Source organism: Sinocyclocheilus anshuiensis, unplaced genomic scaffold (genome assembly GCF_001515605.1).
Source record: "Sinocyclocheilus anshuiensis isolate Anshui unplaced genomic scaffold, SAMN03320099.WGS_v1.1 scaffold1545, whole genome shotgun sequence".
Lineage (NCBI taxonomy): Eukaryota > Metazoa > Chordata > Actinopteri > Cypriniformes > Cyprinidae > Sinocyclocheilus > Sinocyclocheilus anshuiensis.
The window spans coordinates 417,216-436,000 of NW_015539933.1; the positions used below are offsets into that span (position 1 = coordinate 417,216).

At 37.3% G+C, this 18,785-nt stretch overlaps 1 protein-coding gene across 1 annotated transcript in view; it reads left to right on the forward strand.

Annotated features, from left to right (window-relative positions):
- Positions 1–17,191, forward strand: part of LOC107686911 (tumor necrosis factor receptor superfamily member 10B-like) — a 25,104-nt gene extending 7,913 nt beyond the window's left edge. Inside the window, exons 2-10 of the mRNA XM_016484057.1 lie at positions 5,820–5,973; positions 7,880–8,008; positions 10,313–10,424; positions 10,734–10,864; positions 11,006–11,092; positions 11,769–11,806; positions 12,063–12,362; positions 12,541–12,577; positions 17,073–17,191. Of these exons, the coding sequence (XP_016339543.1) occupies positions 5,820–5,973; positions 7,880–8,008; positions 10,313–10,424; positions 10,734–10,864; positions 11,006–11,092; positions 11,769–11,806; positions 12,063–12,362; positions 12,541–12,577; positions 17,073–17,191 (1,107 nt within the window). The remainder of the gene's footprint in view (positions 1–5,819; positions 5,974–7,879; positions 8,009–10,312; positions 10,425–10,733; positions 10,865–11,005; positions 11,093–11,768; positions 11,807–12,062; positions 12,363–12,540; positions 12,578–17,072) is intronic.
- Positions 17,192–18,785: the final 1,594 nt, after the last annotated feature.

The window sequence follows — 18,785 nt, forward strand, 5'->3', positions numbered from 1 at the left end:
CGCGCGTTTCCTGCTCATTTTTTTGTAGAGGATGTTCTGTGAGATAACTGAAATGCACAAGTTCGATTTGAACCGAGCGCAGACCTTGACGTCTGAACCAGATTTCGCTGCTGTTTCCTCCTGTATAAATGAATTGCCTGGGAAAGCCGGAAGCCAGTTTGCGTTGAGTTTGTTCTGGTCTTATCTTAGTTCTAACCGGTCATGCCTACCGGGTGACCCGCGTCCCTCCGCAACTGAGACGCTTTTGTCATGGTTCACCAGTGGTTTATCGGGATAGTCTTGAAGCACTGATAATAGAGACAATAGTTCACTTTTAGCAGCGCTAGCTAATAAAAGCCAGACCACCGGTCCACAAAAGCATTTTTCAGACGAGATTAGTTTTCTAAACAACGTTTGAGTTACAATTATTAGCATAAGATTTGTCTTTTCATGTAATTATTCAGACAGGATTAGATTGTAGTTTTTACTAAATTGTATATATTTGAGTGCTAATGTCTTCTGGATGTTTGTATCACAAAATCCAGTGAAATAAGCATGACTTTATGTATGTAATACAAGTTTATATATTTTGTAAGTATATGATCTGACAGCTTTGATTAATTTTAAATTCTTTTTACTAAGAAAACTTTTTTTGGGCTCAAAAATAAGGCCAGTGTAAGTGAGTTCTGGTCGGTTTATGAAACTGTGACTTGCACAATAGGGTCAGCACTATTTTAAAGTTATTAAAAAATAAAATTGTAATTAAATTATAGTAAAAAAAACTATATTTAATATTCGTAAAACAATTACACTTATAGTTTGTGTCAAGGTCAGTGAAAATGAAGATAGAAAAAAAAAAAGAAATTAGACATGCTTGAAAATAAGACTGTTTTGAGGTATAAGCAACAAGGAAGTCACTGTATTTTTACTAAAATCTTCTAAAGGTGTGGCTATAATTGCAGAAGCGCTTTTTTTTTTTTTCATTCCAGCAAGTCATGTCATGACGTCTAATGTTTAATGTTCCTTGTTTGTTAATAGTTTCACTATGAGCTGTCAGCAAGAAAGCTTACAAGTTAGTTCTAGTGTAGCTTTGGTATCCAGTGATTCACCAGATCTGGAATGTGCAGACACAGGAAGTGATGTCACTGCCCCCACGGCCTTCCCATCCGTGCCTCTCCAAAGAAAAAAAAAAACACCACCTGTCCCGGGATCAGACGTGTCGCCATGGAGACGTGGAGTTTCCATAGCATTCACACACACAAATGCAGTCAGGAAAAAGTTTGACTGCTTTTTAACGAGCGCTTGGCATAGATGTCTGTCAGACAGGCTCCACTGTCATTGGTGGGTGATGTCATTGGTAAATCAGCGAACTTTGACCCAGATGGGTTTGCATGTGCCAAGGGGGTCCGGAACAGGTGTCGGACATTAATGCAGCTACTAATTTTTCAGGCTGCAGCAACTGATACGTGTGCTTTTCATCCCGTCTGGGAAAATTCAGTCTTTGCGGTATGTGTGTGTGTGTTTGGCTGTAAAAGAGCGAGTACTGTAGCTCATTAGTGTGACTTTTAATGTTCCACTCGTCTGAATGGTTTCAGTGTGTCCGTTTGGAGTCAAGACTCTTCTTTCACTCGTCGTTCCTCTCTGCCATGCCTTCCCATACGCCTGCCCTACGTTTTGCGCCATTTCTGGGCTTCTCACACTCCGTCTATTGTATCTGTCCCCCTTCTCCTTTTCTTTTCAAATTCCTCCAGCACTCCATAGTCGTCGCTCTCTGACCCCACCTCCCGGCGGCTGTCTAAATGGTGCGATTGTGCGTGTGTGTGCATGTGAACGTCTGTGGAAAGTCTGACGTGAGCGCGGAGAGAGTGTGGCTCGACAGCGCTGCTCAATCCAGGAAACTCCCTTAGAACAACAAGGCATGGCTGACATCCAGAGAGCTCCACTGGAGCCAAAGTTTGTCTCAGACTTCCCTCCAACACACACACACAGACATACTCGCTCAAGAAACTCTCACACATGCATTCGGTTCGCCTGCACTCATTTCATTGTCTCGAGTGGTTTTACTGTCTGTGTGGACACTCGATGGCATCTCGATTCCCCTGGAGGCTGATAGACTCAGTCCGTCTTCCAACAAGAAGACCATTGTACCCTCGTCCGAGTTCCAAACATTGCATCTCCAACCCCGAATTGAGTCTCTGCTCTGTTTTTGAGTTGATTTACTGTGGCCGTTGTGATATTTCAGCTATTAAAGATGGATTAGCGTTCAAATCTGCGGCTTGGACAGTGCGGTATTTGTTGAGAACCTCGTTTTACTGGTTGTGTTGCACACTATAGCACGTATCACCATATTCTCTAATACCCCTGGTCCTCTGTGGTTTCTTAACGCAGCTGTTCGGCTCTATTTGATACTAGTTTACAAGAAGCATTCTGCTGTTCTCCTCTGCGGTATGTCTTCTCTGATTGCTCTTCTGTTTTGGAAACCCTGTTGCTATTCTACAAATATTAGTACATAATATTACACTGTCAACATTTGAGGTTTTGCTGTTGCAGTTTGTCATTAGCAATGTAGCTTAACTTATTGACTAAAAACAGTGAAAGGCACATGGAATCAAAGGCTACTGAATAGCATGCTACTTTTGCTATGCAGCATGCATAGAATGCTCAGATTTGCAAAAAAAAAAAGTGCAGTATAAGTATATACTGCATGGGATAGTCCCACAATGCAATGCACTCAACTTGATACACTACCATTAAAAAATATATTTTTTAATACAATATGAACATGTATTCAATTGATCTAAAGTAACCGCAAATACATTTAGAAATATTATAAAAGATTTCGGTTTCAAATAAATGCTCTTGAACTTTCTATTCATTCAAGAATCCTGAAAAAAGTATGATGGTTTCCAAAAAAGAAAGCAGCTGTTTTCAACATTGATATTAATAAGAAATGTTTCTTGAGCACCAAATAAGCATATTAGAATAGTTTCTGAAGGATCATGTGGAGTAATGGCAAATTTGTAATATAGCTTTGCAATCACAAGAATAAATGACATTTTAAAATGTATTGAAATATATTTTAAATTGTAATAATATTTAAAACTTTACTGTTTTTACTACTTTTGTGATCAAATAAACAGCCTTGATGAGCATAAGTAATGTCTTTAAAAATGTATTATGATAATTTTTATTGACTCTTTATTCGAATGTTCTTCAATTAATGTTTTAATTCAAAAAGACTTTTAAAAAATTTTATTTTTAAATGTTCAGTGTCATCATTTGAGACAACAATGAAGCATGCTATTAGAATCTGTACTGTTTCTTTTACATTTTTCACAGATAATATACAGTACTCTTTACAGTACAATATTCTGTTGCAAACACAGCTACAAAAATAGGTCATTCAGAATTCAGCATGATTATGTCACATCCTGCATATTTATGAGCATATTAACATGCGAACTCCCATATTTATACATCAACAACCATTCAGAATTCATAAACTTGGCCTGCCCTGAGAAACAACAGTGCTCATTCATTATATTGGTAAACAATGGTTGGCCAACCATAACCGTTTGCATATTAAAATAGTTCAGTGTTTGGTTTCATTATTTCACTTTTGTGCGAATGTCCAACCAGCATCATAAAGCAAAACCGCTGTCCTAAAAGATTTGTACATCAAGCTGTGATTTTACAAGTTTACCATCTTTAATTACTATCTGATCAAATTTAGCAGTTTTAAATGACGTATTATATTATGTTTTACTACTGAGAAAAGCAGCACAACCCTACTCTCCAAATAGAGCCGTGAAGTTTCAGTTAAATGCAAAGTGTTCAAGATAAAAGAGATATGTGGGAATGTGTTTGTGTGTGTTTGTGTGTGTTTGTGTGTGTGTGTGTGTGTGTGTGCCTGTGGGTATGTGAGTTTTTTGTGCATTGGGGACTGTGTGTGTGTGTGTGTGTGTGTGTGTGTGTGTATCAGAGCACATCCATATGGTTGAATGAGTGTCTAACAGACATGTTCAAAAAAGGCCAATGTGTGTGGGAGATAAAGAGAAGTAGAGGCAAGGGTTGTTCTTTATATGTGTGTGTGTTTAAGAGGAAAAGGAGTGTGATAGGGTGGTTGCTTTTCATTCTTTCTTTGTATGTGTATGTGTGTGTGAGTAAGTCAAATGAGAGAAAAGAAGAGAGCAGACAGAGACACAAGAGGTCGTTGTGAGCAGACAGAGATGTGTGTGTGAGGGAGTCAACAGCAGCTCTGTATGGACTATGCATGCGGAGAAGGGGTCTTCTACTTCAGACGAGCACTTTACTCGGTCCCTGAGGCACCCCTTCTTTCTTCTTCCTCTTTTCAGCATGTCACAATGAGAAGGCCTCATTTACGGCTAAACAACACACTTTAGAGCCACCACTTCAAATGACCCACATTCTCCCAGACACGCACCACCACCGCCATACACCTCCGTGGCAACTCGACTCCACTGGCTCCATCTAACGGCCTACATTTCCCATTATCCTCTGAGACAAAAAGACAGAGATACCGAACTGAATGGCCATTGACCAGCATTGGGAACATTTGTTTATAGTGCCGTATTTGATGTTAAAAATAAGCGCTTTTGTAGCATTTCCCCCTTAAAGTCCACTTATAATATTAGTCAAGGTTCCTTGCACCAAAGCAGTCATAATTTAGTTTTACATGACCATTTTCCACAGACTATGTCCAATTCAACAGGCTGTTTTTGCTACTGTACCTTTAAGAGTTTAAAATTACCATGCAGTTTTGCTACAGGGCAGCATATATAATACATGTTTATTAAAATATGTTGTACATGTGCAGTTTTAAATATGCATTGTCATATGGACAGTAAGCCATTAATGGTAACAAAAACTGATTGAAATGAAACTCAAAGTACAATGCATTTAGCATTGTTTCGCACTGTTGTCGGTGACCTTGTCAAAACTTACTTTCTTCCCACCATTTAAGAAATAGTTTTTTAGATGTTTACTGCTATTTCCATGGATCCCACAGCACATTTAGAGTTCTGTGTATGTGCGTTTTGTCAGGGTAGGTTGTTTTGTTCTGGTCCAGGGAAAGACTCTCTCCTGCTCTGTTAATTTGCTTTGCTCTGCGGATGTGCACATCAGATGGTTTGAATTAAATGCTAGATTGCTCACACAAGGTCAGCTATGAGAACTCAGAATACCTCTCTGTTTGCCTCTGGAACTGAGAAAGAAAGGCTAAATGTGTGTGAAAGAGCATGACTGCAGCCGTGTGAAAGTATAAAACTGGTATTTCTCTTGAAGAAACCTCTTATCTGCTGTTCTTCCCAGACTTTTTTTTTTGTCTTGTGTGCCTCCACACAGCCCCATAAGTAAAGCTCAAATCCCTATTCATTAGCAGCAACGGCAATAAATTAATTTATGAATGAAATTCAGACTAAACTTTATTCTTTATTCCTGTGATGTTTGTAATAATGTTAACAAGAAGATGAGTAAAGGCATCTGCTGTCTGAAGTGCTTACGATTGTAGTAGTTTAATTTAACTGTATTTCTAATTTGTTTTTTTTTTGTTTTATTTGTTTTTAATTATTTTTTTTTTAATAACTCATCATCAATGTGTTTACAAAATGCATTCAATATGATAAATATATTAATCTACTAACAAACCTAATCGTAATATTTTCTAAAATATTAATTATATTTTTATTTTGAATATTTAAGTTATAATTTCTGTTTTTCAGATTTAACCAAGCAAAACCAAAATATTTCCAAGTACCAACTGGGATACATGAATGCAAGGCATCATGAATGCACATTGAAAAATCTCTCTCATTTTCTAGGTCCCTATAATCGTTGCTTTAATTCATGTGGGTCATGGAGCGGCAGAGCTTGGGTTTGCAGGAGACCTCCAGAACCGCACAGCCAGACAGCTGAACTGCGTGGAGAACCAGGAATACCCTCACATCAACTTCTGCTGCAAGAACTGTGAAGCTGGTAAGTTGCAGTGAAGATCCATCTCTGACGTTCCTGTCAAACCGTGAGAACTTCCCTTGTAAAGGCCAGTATTGTAAACACAAATGATTCAACTCGCTCAACGCAAAGATTTTAAAGTTTTTAATTATTTTTTTTGAATAACTCATCATCAATGTGTTTACAAAATGCATTCAATATGATAAATATATTAATCTACTAACAAACCTAATCGTAATATTTTCTAAAATATTAATTATATTTTTATTTTGAATATTTAAGTTATAATTTCTGTTTTTCAGATTTAACCAAGCAAAACCAAAATATTTCCAAGTACCAACTGGGATACATGAATGCAAGGCATCATGAATGCACATTGAAAAATCTCTCTCATTTTCTAGGTCCCTATAATCGTTGCTTTAATTCATGTGGGTCATGGAGCGGCAGAGCTTGGGTTTGCAGGAGACCTCCAGAACCGCACAGCCAGACAGCTGAACTGCGTGGAGAACCAGGAATACCCTCACATCAACTTCTGCTGCAAGAACTGTGAAGCTGGTAAGTTGCAGTGAAGATCCATCTCTGACGTTCCTGTCAAACCGTGAGAACTTCCCTTGTAAAGGCCAGTATTGTAAACACAAATGATTCAACTCGCTCAACGCAAAGATTTTAAAGTAAATTAAAGCATACGCTGGTTTTCAAGATGTTTAAAATTGCTTTCCAGGCTATGTTGATTAGGCGCTGACAAACATCTGTCAGTGTTGCTATTAAGAGTATTATTCTCTGATGAAAATTTGAACAGAAACAAAATGGTTATTTTACAGAACAGTCTTCATTAGCTTAAAACTCGGCATTCTTATTTGTAAAACTCTGGTTCACCAGAGAGCTGTGTCTGTTGAGAGGTATTGTAAGGTTTGTGTTGAAGGAGGTGTTTGGAGATCCAGAATGAGAGGAATGGAGGCCTGCGTTTCACTCTCTGCAAACATGAAGCACACATGAAGAGCAGCTTAAATCACCAAACCGCCTGATGGGAATTAAACACAAAATATACAGTTTGGAAATATAGTATTGGGAATTACAGTGAGAATATGTGCAATGTAATAAAACTTATTATTTTTGTATAGTTTGTCTAATAAGCCCATGATAATCACAGGATGGTTTCTCATTACCAAGGTAAAACCATATAAAACAAAAGATATGAGAGAATTTAATATATATTATAAAACAAGCAATTTTTTATGAAAAATAATGGCATGAATACACTTAAAAATAGATTATTGAAAGGATGGTTGGTTACTTAAGTTAAAAGGTACTTTTTTCATATGAGAAATGCTAATTATTAATAATTTAATACTAGATTATTGGTGTCAGAGTATATACCAAGAAAAAACATTTTAATATATGGCATGTATTTTAAACAGGTCTCAAAATTGCATAAAACATCTTCGACTAAACGTTGTATTCTGTGGTCTTTTTTTGGTGGGGGGGGGGGAGGTTACTTAAAAGGTACTTTACTTAATGCATTTTTCATACGAGTAATGCTAATTCATATTTTAATACTAGACCATTGGTGTCAGCATATACAGTGGGTACGGAAAGTATTCAGACCCCCTTAAATTTTTCACTCTTTGTTATATTGCTCAATATGGGGTGCTGTGTGTACATTAATGAGGAAAAAAAATTAACTTAAACGATTTTAGCAAATGGCTGCAATATAACAAAGAGTGAAAAATTTAAGGGGGTCTGAATACTTTCCGTACCCACTGTATACTAAGAAAAAGCTTTGGCCAGATGTTGCATTCTGTGGTCTTAATTATACAGTTATTTTAAATGAGTTTGATTCTAAACACAAACTTGTTCCTATTCTGCTTTTTTTCTCCAAATACAATATCTTGAGATCTAATGTCTGTCACATTGTTTTTTAAATTCACAGGCACTTATGTGAAACAAAAGTGTAGCAGTGACCAGGAGAAGGGCATTTGCGCTCCATGTGAGAAGGGCACGTATGCCGAACACCCCACAGGCATGGATCAGTGTCTGCAGTGCAGCCAGTGCCACAGAGGTAACAATCTCCACTTTCCTCTCCAAACCAGCCATTTAGTCAATATCACAATTAGATGTTTGTAAAAGGCAAGGCCAGATCTTTCTCTTATAGTTGTTTAAAGTAGGTGTTTATGAGTCAGGCCTGTGACTGGCACTTGGAGGTATAGAAATCTCAACCTTCTGCTTTTGTAATTGATTGTTGAGTTTTCCAGTAGACAGCCATCTGTAGTCTGCACTGACTCTCTAGAGAAGCAGAGCACTCAGGAATGTAACATTTATACATCTCGAATGAATAATGGAACACACATGGTCCTTGGCGTGCTGGGAAGGTAGCAACGCAACCCATCGCTGGTGACTACTGGACAAACAATTAACTTCTGAATCTGCTGTCGGAAAACATAAATTAGAAGAAAACAAAAAAATCTCAGAGATGATATAAAACTGTACTGGCATCAGAATTATTTGCTTTTGGAAATTCAGACTCGCCTTTTGTACAGTATGGAAAAATGTGCGGCATACTGTGATCTCCAAGTGAGACGGAACATCTAAAGCACGTTGAACCCATCGCAGAAAGCTACGCTGTGACAGCCCATTCTTCTGCAAAGCTATTTAGTCTCTCCCTGGTTCCTATGAAATCAAAGCCATCCATTAAAGTGCTGTTTATTTTGATTGGACAGCCACATTTTACTGTTTATTAAATCATTTGATTTACCTAAACATTCTTTCCCAGAAGACCCTACTGCTTGATCAGATCCAAACTCTGTTGTAAACACTACATATTCGTATAAACAAAATCTCGCTCGCCCGTTTAGACAATGACCCACCCATAGGATTCTCAAGAGGACAGGGACATAAGCAGGCCCCATGAATAGAGCTGAGTCTAGTGTTTCCTGTGCTGGACACCTCGCTCCTAGGAATCTGATCTCCTAATGTTACACGTCCTGGGTGTGGCCCCACTCCTGTGTTCTTTCACTAGCCAATTGTGTGTGTATGAATGACTGATCTATCCTCTAGTTTATGCGCACCTTTGTGTCTCTTGTCCGGGTTTGTGTGCATGCGTGTGTTTTAGGATGATGCAGGGCGTGCCTATATCATGTGGCGTCTTGTTCGGTATCAATTTTGCGCAATTAATCACTCCCAGGTTAGCCCTTCTGCTTGCTGAGTGACGAGGGTGTGTTGATTAAGACTTCCCATGCAGTATCTGCATTCTCTGAGGCAGATATTTGTTGTACTGAATGTCAAGTGAATCTGATTCTGGACTTCAACTGGATCTGTATTGACTGAAAATTGACCAATCATTCATTTAAACACTGAATCATTTTTTAATCTAATTTTGGACTGAATCTGGATCAGGATCTGGATTTATCCAAAATGTAAATATCTAATTTTACCCTGCAGATGTGCATTTCAGCGGTCTTCTTAGAGATTAGTTTTAACAATAATGCTATGAATCTTTTTTTTTTTTAATCTAAATTTTGATTGAATCTGGATCAAGATATGGATTTATCTGAAATGCATACAATTAATTTTACCTTTCAGAAGTGCATTTCTACTTCTGCTGAGGCAGATACTAGTTTTAAAATACATACATTGTATTATTTCATCTAAATTTGGATTAAATCCGGATCAGGATCTGGATTTATCCAAAATGTAAATATCTTATTTTACCCTGAAGAGTGCATTTTAGCTGGCTTAGAGATTAGTTTTAACAATAATACTGTGAATCTTGTTTTTATCTAAATTTGGATTGAATCTGGATCAGGATCTGGATTTATCTGAAATGTATATAATTCTTTTTACCTTGTAGAGGTGCACTTTTACGGTCTTCTGACGCAGATATTAGTTTTAAAATGCATACTAATAAATGTATTATTATTCTAAATTTGGATTAAATCTAGAATAGGATCTGCATCTATCCGACATTAACAGACATTAGTATTTTCTCTGAGACAGGTGCTAGTTGTAACGATAATATATATAGAATCTTTTTTTTCTTCTTTCTAGATCTGGATTAAATCTAGCTCTGGATTATTCTCTTAGCATCTGGATTGATGTAATCATTCAGTTCACCCTTCTGATGTGTCTTAAGACTTTCTTTCTTTTCCAGCTGTTCTGAGACAAATGTTAGTAGTAACAGATAGACACTAAATCATTCTCTCTGAATCTGAATCAAATCTGGATTGATCCAACATTCATATGTGTTCCATGCATTTTAACTGTTTGCTGAGGCAAAAACCATTAGGTCCATTGCTTCTCTCCCACTTGTTCTGATTTCTTCATCCTTCCCTCCCTCACCTTTTTGCTTCTCTTCCTTCTTTCACAGATCAGATCGTGGTTACAGAATGCACCAGAGCAAGCAACACCAAGTGTGAATGCAAACCCGGTACCTTCTGCCTGCCGGACGAGCCCTGTGAAGTGTGCAAGAAATGCGCCAAGTGAGTTCCTCCTTCCCTCTGGAACGTGCTCTTCCCATTTGACCTCTGATCTGCAGCACAACACCCAGATGAAAGCAGACAGCTCTGACGCTCTCACCTTCTATTCTCCTAACCTTTCAGCCCCAGCCTCTGCTTTAGATCTCCACATCCAATGAGTCAGATCCCTTTCCCACTGATTTACTCTCTCCACCTTTAACCCCTGAGGCTATTACTGTGCTATTCATAATGACAATCATTTAAAGACTCCTATTTTAGGCCTTTGGCTTCACACCTTTTCTAAAAGGCATATTTTTGACTGTGGTTTTGCAGGTGCAAAGCTGATGAGGAAGAAGTGAGCCGCTGCACTGCGACATCCAATACGAAGTGCAGGAAGCGAAACTCTCCTCCGACAGAAGGTCCAACGGACAAGCCTTCGGCATCAAATAACACTGTTGCTACAGGTAAGGCAAGCATATGCAAACGAAAATCCAAAATTAACTTGAAATGAGAAAGTAAGTGACTCAAACTTGACATTAATAACACTGTATCATGTAATCATGAACAGAAGGGAATATTTAATTTAATCTTCTTTGTTTTTTCAGCAGTTGGTATATCAGTTTTAGTACTGCTGATTGTAATTGCGGTTGGAATGTTTTTCCTCCATAAGAGACGCCAACGTCGACTAAGCGGTATGTTAAAAATAATTTTTTAATCCTTGTATTTAATAACACTGCAGTGTCGGTTGTTATATGTGACCCTGGACCACAAAACCAGTCTTAAGTTGCTGGGATATATTTGTAGCAATAGCCAAAAATACATTGTATGAGTCAAAATGATTGATTTTTCTTTTATGCCAAAAATCATTAGGACAATAAGTAAAGATCATGTTCCATGAAGATATTTTGTAAATTTCCTACCATAAATATATCAAAACGTATTTTTTGATTAGCAATATGCATTGTTAAGAACTTCATTTGGACAACTTTAAAGGCGATTTTCTCAATATTTAGATTATTTTTTTGCACCCTCAGATTCCAGATTTTCAAATAGTTGTATCTCGGCCAAATATTGTCCTATCCTAACAAACCATAAATCAATGGAAAGCTTATTTATTCAGCTTTCAGATGATGTATAAATCTCAATTTCAAAAAAATTACCCTTATGACTGGTTTTGTTGTCCAGGGTCACATATATGTATAAGAAGTTTGAAGACATTTAAAAACATTCATAGCACATTGTACAACAATTAATGCCTTCATAGTATTATGGCATAGATCTGCAGAGTGGAAAATCAAATGTACTTCTATTGAAACTGCTTTAAATACATATTTTTTATGGACCTATTTGCTATCAACTTTATTTCAGACCCTGCTGGTGATTGTAAAGAAGTGAAGGTTCCTATTGTAAGTTTGTTGGCTTTTTATGCATTTATTTTGATTTATTCGATGAATTAGGTTAATATTATTCTGATGCAGCCTGCAAATAAACTTTCATTTAACATTTAAAAATAAATATTAAATTATTTTATGAATTAAATTATATAATATAAATAATATAATTATATTATATAAATTATACAGTAAAAAAAAACATTTTTATTAAATTATTTACTTTAAATTAAAGTGTGACTAAATTTTTGTTGTTCTTGACGTCACTTAGGATGAGCGTTCAAGATCAGAAGAGGACCAAGAGAACAGCCACAATGCTGGATTAGAGAGGGAAGAGGGGCAACGCCCAGAGTCCCGCCCCTTGTTGACGCAAGAAACGCAGGAAACATGCACCAAGAGCATACCAGTGGAAGATGAGGACCGGGGATTGGGCGACAGCTTGCCAAACACCACCAGCTCTTCCCAAACCAGTCTATCTGCCCTCCCTCCTGCAGTCTACAACGAGGAATCACCACGATCGAGTCCCTCAGCCCTGAGACAGACGGAGACAGTTACAGAGCCATGGGCACGGGTTAGTAAGAATTGGGATCAATCACACAGTCATTAACCATCGAAATGCAGTGAAATGACAAGATAGTGCCTTCAGATGTGTAGAAAGATCCTAGTTCCTAAACAGAAATCTTTATTTACTAAAAATTAAGTAAATTCACAACATTGCTAAACCTGATTTTTTTATATTTTTTTTATAGGATGATGGTCCTCCCAGAAGACTTGTTCCTTTAATTGGTAAGATATTATTCTCTCAGATACAGTATTTGGAGAATACATAACTACAACATGACAACAACATTTCTTGGTTTATATTGAATAAATGTGACTTTAAAGGTTCAATAACCGGGTCAGATGGTAATTCAGGCATCACCAGACATCACAGTGTTTCGGTTTGTGAGTTTAGACTCATTTGTAAAAAGATGAATTAGCAGAGTGCAATAGAAAGATGTGTTGTCTATTTTCTTTCTGTTTTTCTTAAGTGCACAAATGTTCAAAAAACAATAATGGAACTGAAAGAAAAATTTAAAAAAGATAAAAAATAAAAATAAGATACCGTTCAAATGGTTTTGGGTTGGTCAGATTAAAAAAAAAAAGAAATAAGTCTCTTATGCTCACCAGGGCTGCATTTGTTTGATCAAAAATACAATAAAAACAGTAATATTGTGAAATATTATTACAATTTCAAATAGCAGGTTTATATTTTAAAATGTCATTTATTCCTGCAATGTTAAAGCTGAATTTTCAGCAGCCATTACTCTAGTCTTCAGGGTCACATGATATGTCAGAAGTCATCTAACATGCTGATTTGTTGCTCAAGAAACAATAATATCAGCGTTGAAAACAGTTGCGCTGCTTAATCAAGCTTCACACTACATGTAGTCATATTTCTGCAGTGAATCACTTCTGTTCTTAGCTACAAACCTCGTTAAACTCGGTTACAAGTGAACAAATATGCTACAAGATGAGTTTAGAGCTTGGTTCAGGTTGAGTTTTGGATTTCAGACGTATGTCAGCAGTTTAGGGTTTCATTTGAAGTTCAGAACATGATTTCTTTCTTTCTTTGGATATTCCAGAATATCTCGTAGTCAGGCTGCCCCTGAATTTTGCTGGCTGCCACCCGCCCCCCATCTGTTTGGTGCGAGGATGAGATGTTTTTCAACCTTCTCGACCTCCGTTTTCCTTATTTATATTTAAATAAGTGATGTATTTATTTGTTTTGTGTAATTACGTATTATTTATACCTGTTACCAATATTCACCTACAGTAAGTGTTCCTGAAGAATTTATCGCGCCTTTCAGGTGGCGTGACTGAGATGTTCAACAGACAAATCCTTCTGGTCCTTTCACAAGCAGATTTAGTGCCATCTATATATAGGTTTCTGTAGCTAAGGCATTTCTTCATTTACCCCGAGTGTGTAGGCTACTACAGACACATCGTTTCTTGTTATATGAATCACAAAACGTGTCCTTTGCTGTGGATTTTATGTTCCCAGCTAATGGTGTTGTCGTTTATGTTCTGAAAAGATAAAGAAAAGCTTGAAAGAATACCACGGTCAGTATCTCTTGGACGCTTGTATCTGCTTCCAAAGGTTGAATTAAAATTGAGGATAAGGAGGCTTTTCAAACTTATGCTCGCTGTTCTTGTTTTATATGCGGTAGTGCACAGGTACGTGTTTTAGATGGTTAAAAGACGAAGGAAATTTATGTTCATCCACAAACTAGTTTAACTGCCTTTTGTCTAGTATGTAAATAGTTGTCAAGAATTCTATTAAATGAAACTAATAGATATATATTTATGGAAGCCCTAAGAGCACAACGTAATGACGTACTGCCTAAAAACCAAGCCGAAGGAACAAATTGAAATTAAAATGAACAAGCGGAATAGATATCTCAATAAACAGGGCTTCTTAATTTACGTAGCAGTAAATGTACTGTGACGTCTGACTCGGCTGTGTAGCTATGTAGCTGTATTGGTGTATGAAATATTTCTATTAAACGAAACTAATAGATATATATTTATGGAAGCCCTAAGAGCACAACGTAATGAAGTACTGCCTAAAAACCAAGCCGAAGGAACAAATTGAAATTAAAATGAACAAGCGGAATAGATATCTCAATAAACAGGGCTTCTTAATTTACGTAGCAGTAAATGTACTGTGACGTCTGACTCGGCTGTGTAGCTATGTAGCTGTATTGGTGTATGAAATATATTTTCAGAACAGATCTCAGATCAGCTTCACCTTCTAACAAACTTGTTTGAGTTAAAGCTGAAATTAGATCAGAACAAAATGTCTCTCCCTCCCTTCCCCATGTAATTATGAAATTGTAGAGCTGTCATACAGTGCAGGCACTGCCACCTATTGACATAGATTTGAATAGCAAGAGAAAAACCTGCATCAATTTCAAGGGACCTTTTTCCACATTTTCACAGCCTTTTCTACACATCTGCCATCTTTTTGCACTGAATTTATCAGAATGTCTCTTCAGATGTAGGTGCGAGTTTTTACCTCTGAGCAGTTCAGTGCCATCTGTTTCTCTGTTTTTAGAGGTTTTTGTTTTTGTTTTATATCGATTCCACGTTGTTCCTGCCTTGACGCCTAACACAGCCGCATGCCTCAGTGCTCACTCTTGCTTCATTTTCTCAATATCTCTCTATGAGTAGAAGTTTTGTATCTCTTTTTTCCCCTTAGACAATTGTTTGCTCGTTTATGAATGTAAAATGTTTGCTGTTGCAAAGTTGTTTGTAGAATGTTTTTGTTTTAAAATAAAAAAAAAAAAAAACACCAAAAAGTTTCCGTGGCAAGTTCATCCATCAGAAGTCCAAGAAAGAAAGTAATTGTGTGTTTTTTTTTTATGTTTTATGGAGTTATTGTGTTAAATATTAAGTATATAATAATAATTTTGCAATCAATTCCTTTATCTTTTAAAAATAACTTTATTATTCATTTATTTTATTATAATACTGTATAGCCTAATACTAAAGAATTTACTCTGAAATTAACTGAACATGGAATTTAGAGCCACATACTGAGATAAAGAAAACGTTAATGTTTCATAAAAGAGAATGGTATGCAGTGACATATTAAGACTTTTAACATGAAACATCAAAATAAACAGCAATTTTACAAAGTCACACAATGTATCAAAGACATACAATGATGAAATCATCTAGGCTACTTTAGAGTTATTTTTATGTGCATTGCAATAGAAAAATATGCAAACACACAATCTCTCAAAATATGATCATTGTAATGATGCTGATAGTATGATGAGCTGAGGTATCAAGGTGCCAAATGCGTGTTTTACCAGCCAATCTGTATGTAATCTCTTATCTCCAGGTTGTCTGAATAGTGAAATCTTGCCTGTAGCAAACTCTACAGTTGTCATGATATAATAATTGGGCTTTATGGAGAGTGTGTCCTCCGCACTCAGCTGGGCATCTCCAAACGTCTCTGCAGGCTCCTGCTGACTCAAAGAACTTCCAGTAGGCTTTGGGCCCATCCATGGAGACAGAATCCACATTCCCTGAGGCAAGAGGCTGCACACACTCCTGGATATGAGACATAAAAGCACAGACAAACAATCATCAAATAACCTTTAATGCTGCTCTCCACAAACTGGCATTAAAAGAAACTGGGTCTCATTCACTAATGATTGCGTGGATTTATTGCGTATTTATACGTGCAGGAGAACGTGTGTACATATATGAATTGTACTTCATTCTAATGTTAATAAATTTCGAGTGCTCTGAGCGACCGCGTGCCCTAAGTTAATAAGTTAACAATCACCACCAATAAGCACCCAAATCAGCTCCATATAAGGACTTTCCGTGCAACTCTCATCACATGACGCAATCTAAAGCCGCCTTCTCGCTGAGAGCACGTGCAGCAAGCAAGACCCTTTTTATACATTTAAGATAAATTATCTAATATGTAATCTTGACTTGTTTATAATGCTAGTCAGAGTATGCAATTTTTTGCATATGTGTGGTTTCAATTCTTACATTTTTCACATCGTAAATTTATACTAAATTTGAATACGAAATTTACTGGTGAATCATGATTTCTTTGTGTAAAGGCAGATTGAGATGCATATTCTACAAATAATCTAATTCAGTTGGAAAATATTTACCACAATCTAGGAAGGGTGCACATATATGGTCTTTGGTCTTTCTCAGAGCGGAACCAAAACTAATGCTGGTATAAGTATGGACTACTGTAGCTGGTCTTGTTCATATGTGGTTTTCAGAAGCTCAAAAACTGAAAGCACTTCAAAACCATCTCAGTTTCTTTCTTGGGTGACTTGCTCCCATCCTTATCGTGGAGATATTAACTGAGCTCCAAAAACAAAAACTTCCTTCAAAGGTTGTTGAATCCACATTATTAGCAAAAAATAAAAACCGTGGCTATATTTGAGATTGTTTAAAGCTCCTGAAGGATTCTTGTCTTATAAGTCATTTAAGTCGATGAGTTTCAGGTATCATTACAATCTCATTCTGTTGACATTCACTCGCCCAGTATGCCTGTGAGAGGCTGGTCAGACCCAGATGTGCTGTCTGTGTGTGGAGGGTCGATAACACTTAGTATCATGGTACTGGAGGTCTTTTTGTGTGTGATGGCGCTGAGAAGGTTCATGGGGGGGAACATGTTAGATGTAGGCCTCTCTGGTTCACCCTCCCATGCTGGTTTGCTCCACGATCTGATCCCTCCCTGTCTGCATGTTGTCTCCAGGCCCCGTCTGGGTTCCACTGATTCCACTGCTGAGATGCCCACTCGTTTGTGACACCTCCAGAACCAACAGGAGCATGAGCTACAGCAGCAACCTCTTGCACCAGAGCATCCTCGAGTGAGCAGAGCCAGCAGGTCCCTTTTGAAGGTGGTGTTGAGGGCAGCATAAACCAGCGGGTTACACACAGAGTTGCTGAATCCCAGGATCTGAACCACGCTGACTAGGAGAAACTCGGAGTCAAGATCCAGGTCCAGTTTACCTGGGTTCAGAGAACAGACATGCAAGGTACAGTTATAAAATGGAAATTTCTCTACAAATCAAGAAAAAACTTTCATAAAATGCTTCAGGATTGACTTTTAAGGTTTTTGTGTTAAAGGGGTCATATGACGATGCTAAAAATAATGTTATTTTATATTTGGTGTAATGCAACGTTTTTACACGGTTTAAGGTATAAAAAACACATTATTTTCCACATACTGTATATTATTGTTGCTCCTCTCTGCCCCGCCTCTATGAAACACGTTGATTTTTACAAAGCTCTGAAAAGCGAGGTGTGCTTCGATTGGCCAGCCATCCAGTGCATTGTGATTGGCCGAATACCTCAAACATGTGACGGTAATGTTACGCCCCTTGCCATATTTGGAAACACACAGCGTCTTAAGAGACTCTATATAAGAGTCTTAACTTTTATAAAGAATATCTCTTTGGGTTTGAGACTTTAGTCTTTGCAGCTTTACGGATCTTATATATGCATGAACAGCTTGTAACACTCCAAAGAAAACTTGAAATCGCGTCATATGACCCCTTTAAAAACACAAGATGTAGGGCAGGGGTAGGCAAGTTGGTTATGCTGTCTTCCGAAAGGCTTTTGTTGCAGCTGAGAAGCACATGAACCGCAGAAAAAAACAGAAAAAACTAACTGCATGTTGTGCACATGACATTGGAGTGGACAGAATACTGGGCATGGAAAAATAAATACTTCTTATAAATCAGTGTATTAAAATGTTTATAAAAAGACTGAAACCTTGAGGAGTACGTGTAGATGGAAAATTGCACTGAAAAATAGGAAGGCAAACAGTCTTGCTTGATATTCTGCACTTGCTTATGAAGTATATTTGGTGTTATAAAATGGAAATTTCTCTACAAATCAAGAAAAAACTTTCATAAAATGCTTCAGGATTGACTTTTAAGGTTTTTGTGTTAAAGGGGTCATATGACGATGCTAAAAATAATGTTATTTTATATTTGGTGTAATGCAATGTTTTTACACGGTTTAAGGTATAAAAAACACATTATTTTCCACATACTGTACATTATTGTTGCTCCTCTCTGCCCCGCCTTTATGAAACACGTCGATTTTTACAAAGCTCTGAAAAGCGAGGTGTGCTCCGATTGGCCAGCCATCCAGTGCATTGTGATTGGCCGAATACCTCAAACATGTGACGGTAATGTTACGCCCCTTGCCATATTTGGAAACACACAGCGTCTCCACGACATGGCGGCGACAGCGACAATACTACAGCGAGAATAAAAGTTACGCCTTCTTTCTTTACACATGAACCGCAGAAAAAAACAGAAGAAACTAACTGCATGTTGTGCACATGACATTGGAGTGGACAGAATACTGGGCATGGAAAATAAATACTTCTTATAAATCAGTGTATTAAAATGTTTATAAAAAGACTGAAACCTTGAGGAGTACATGTAGATGGAAA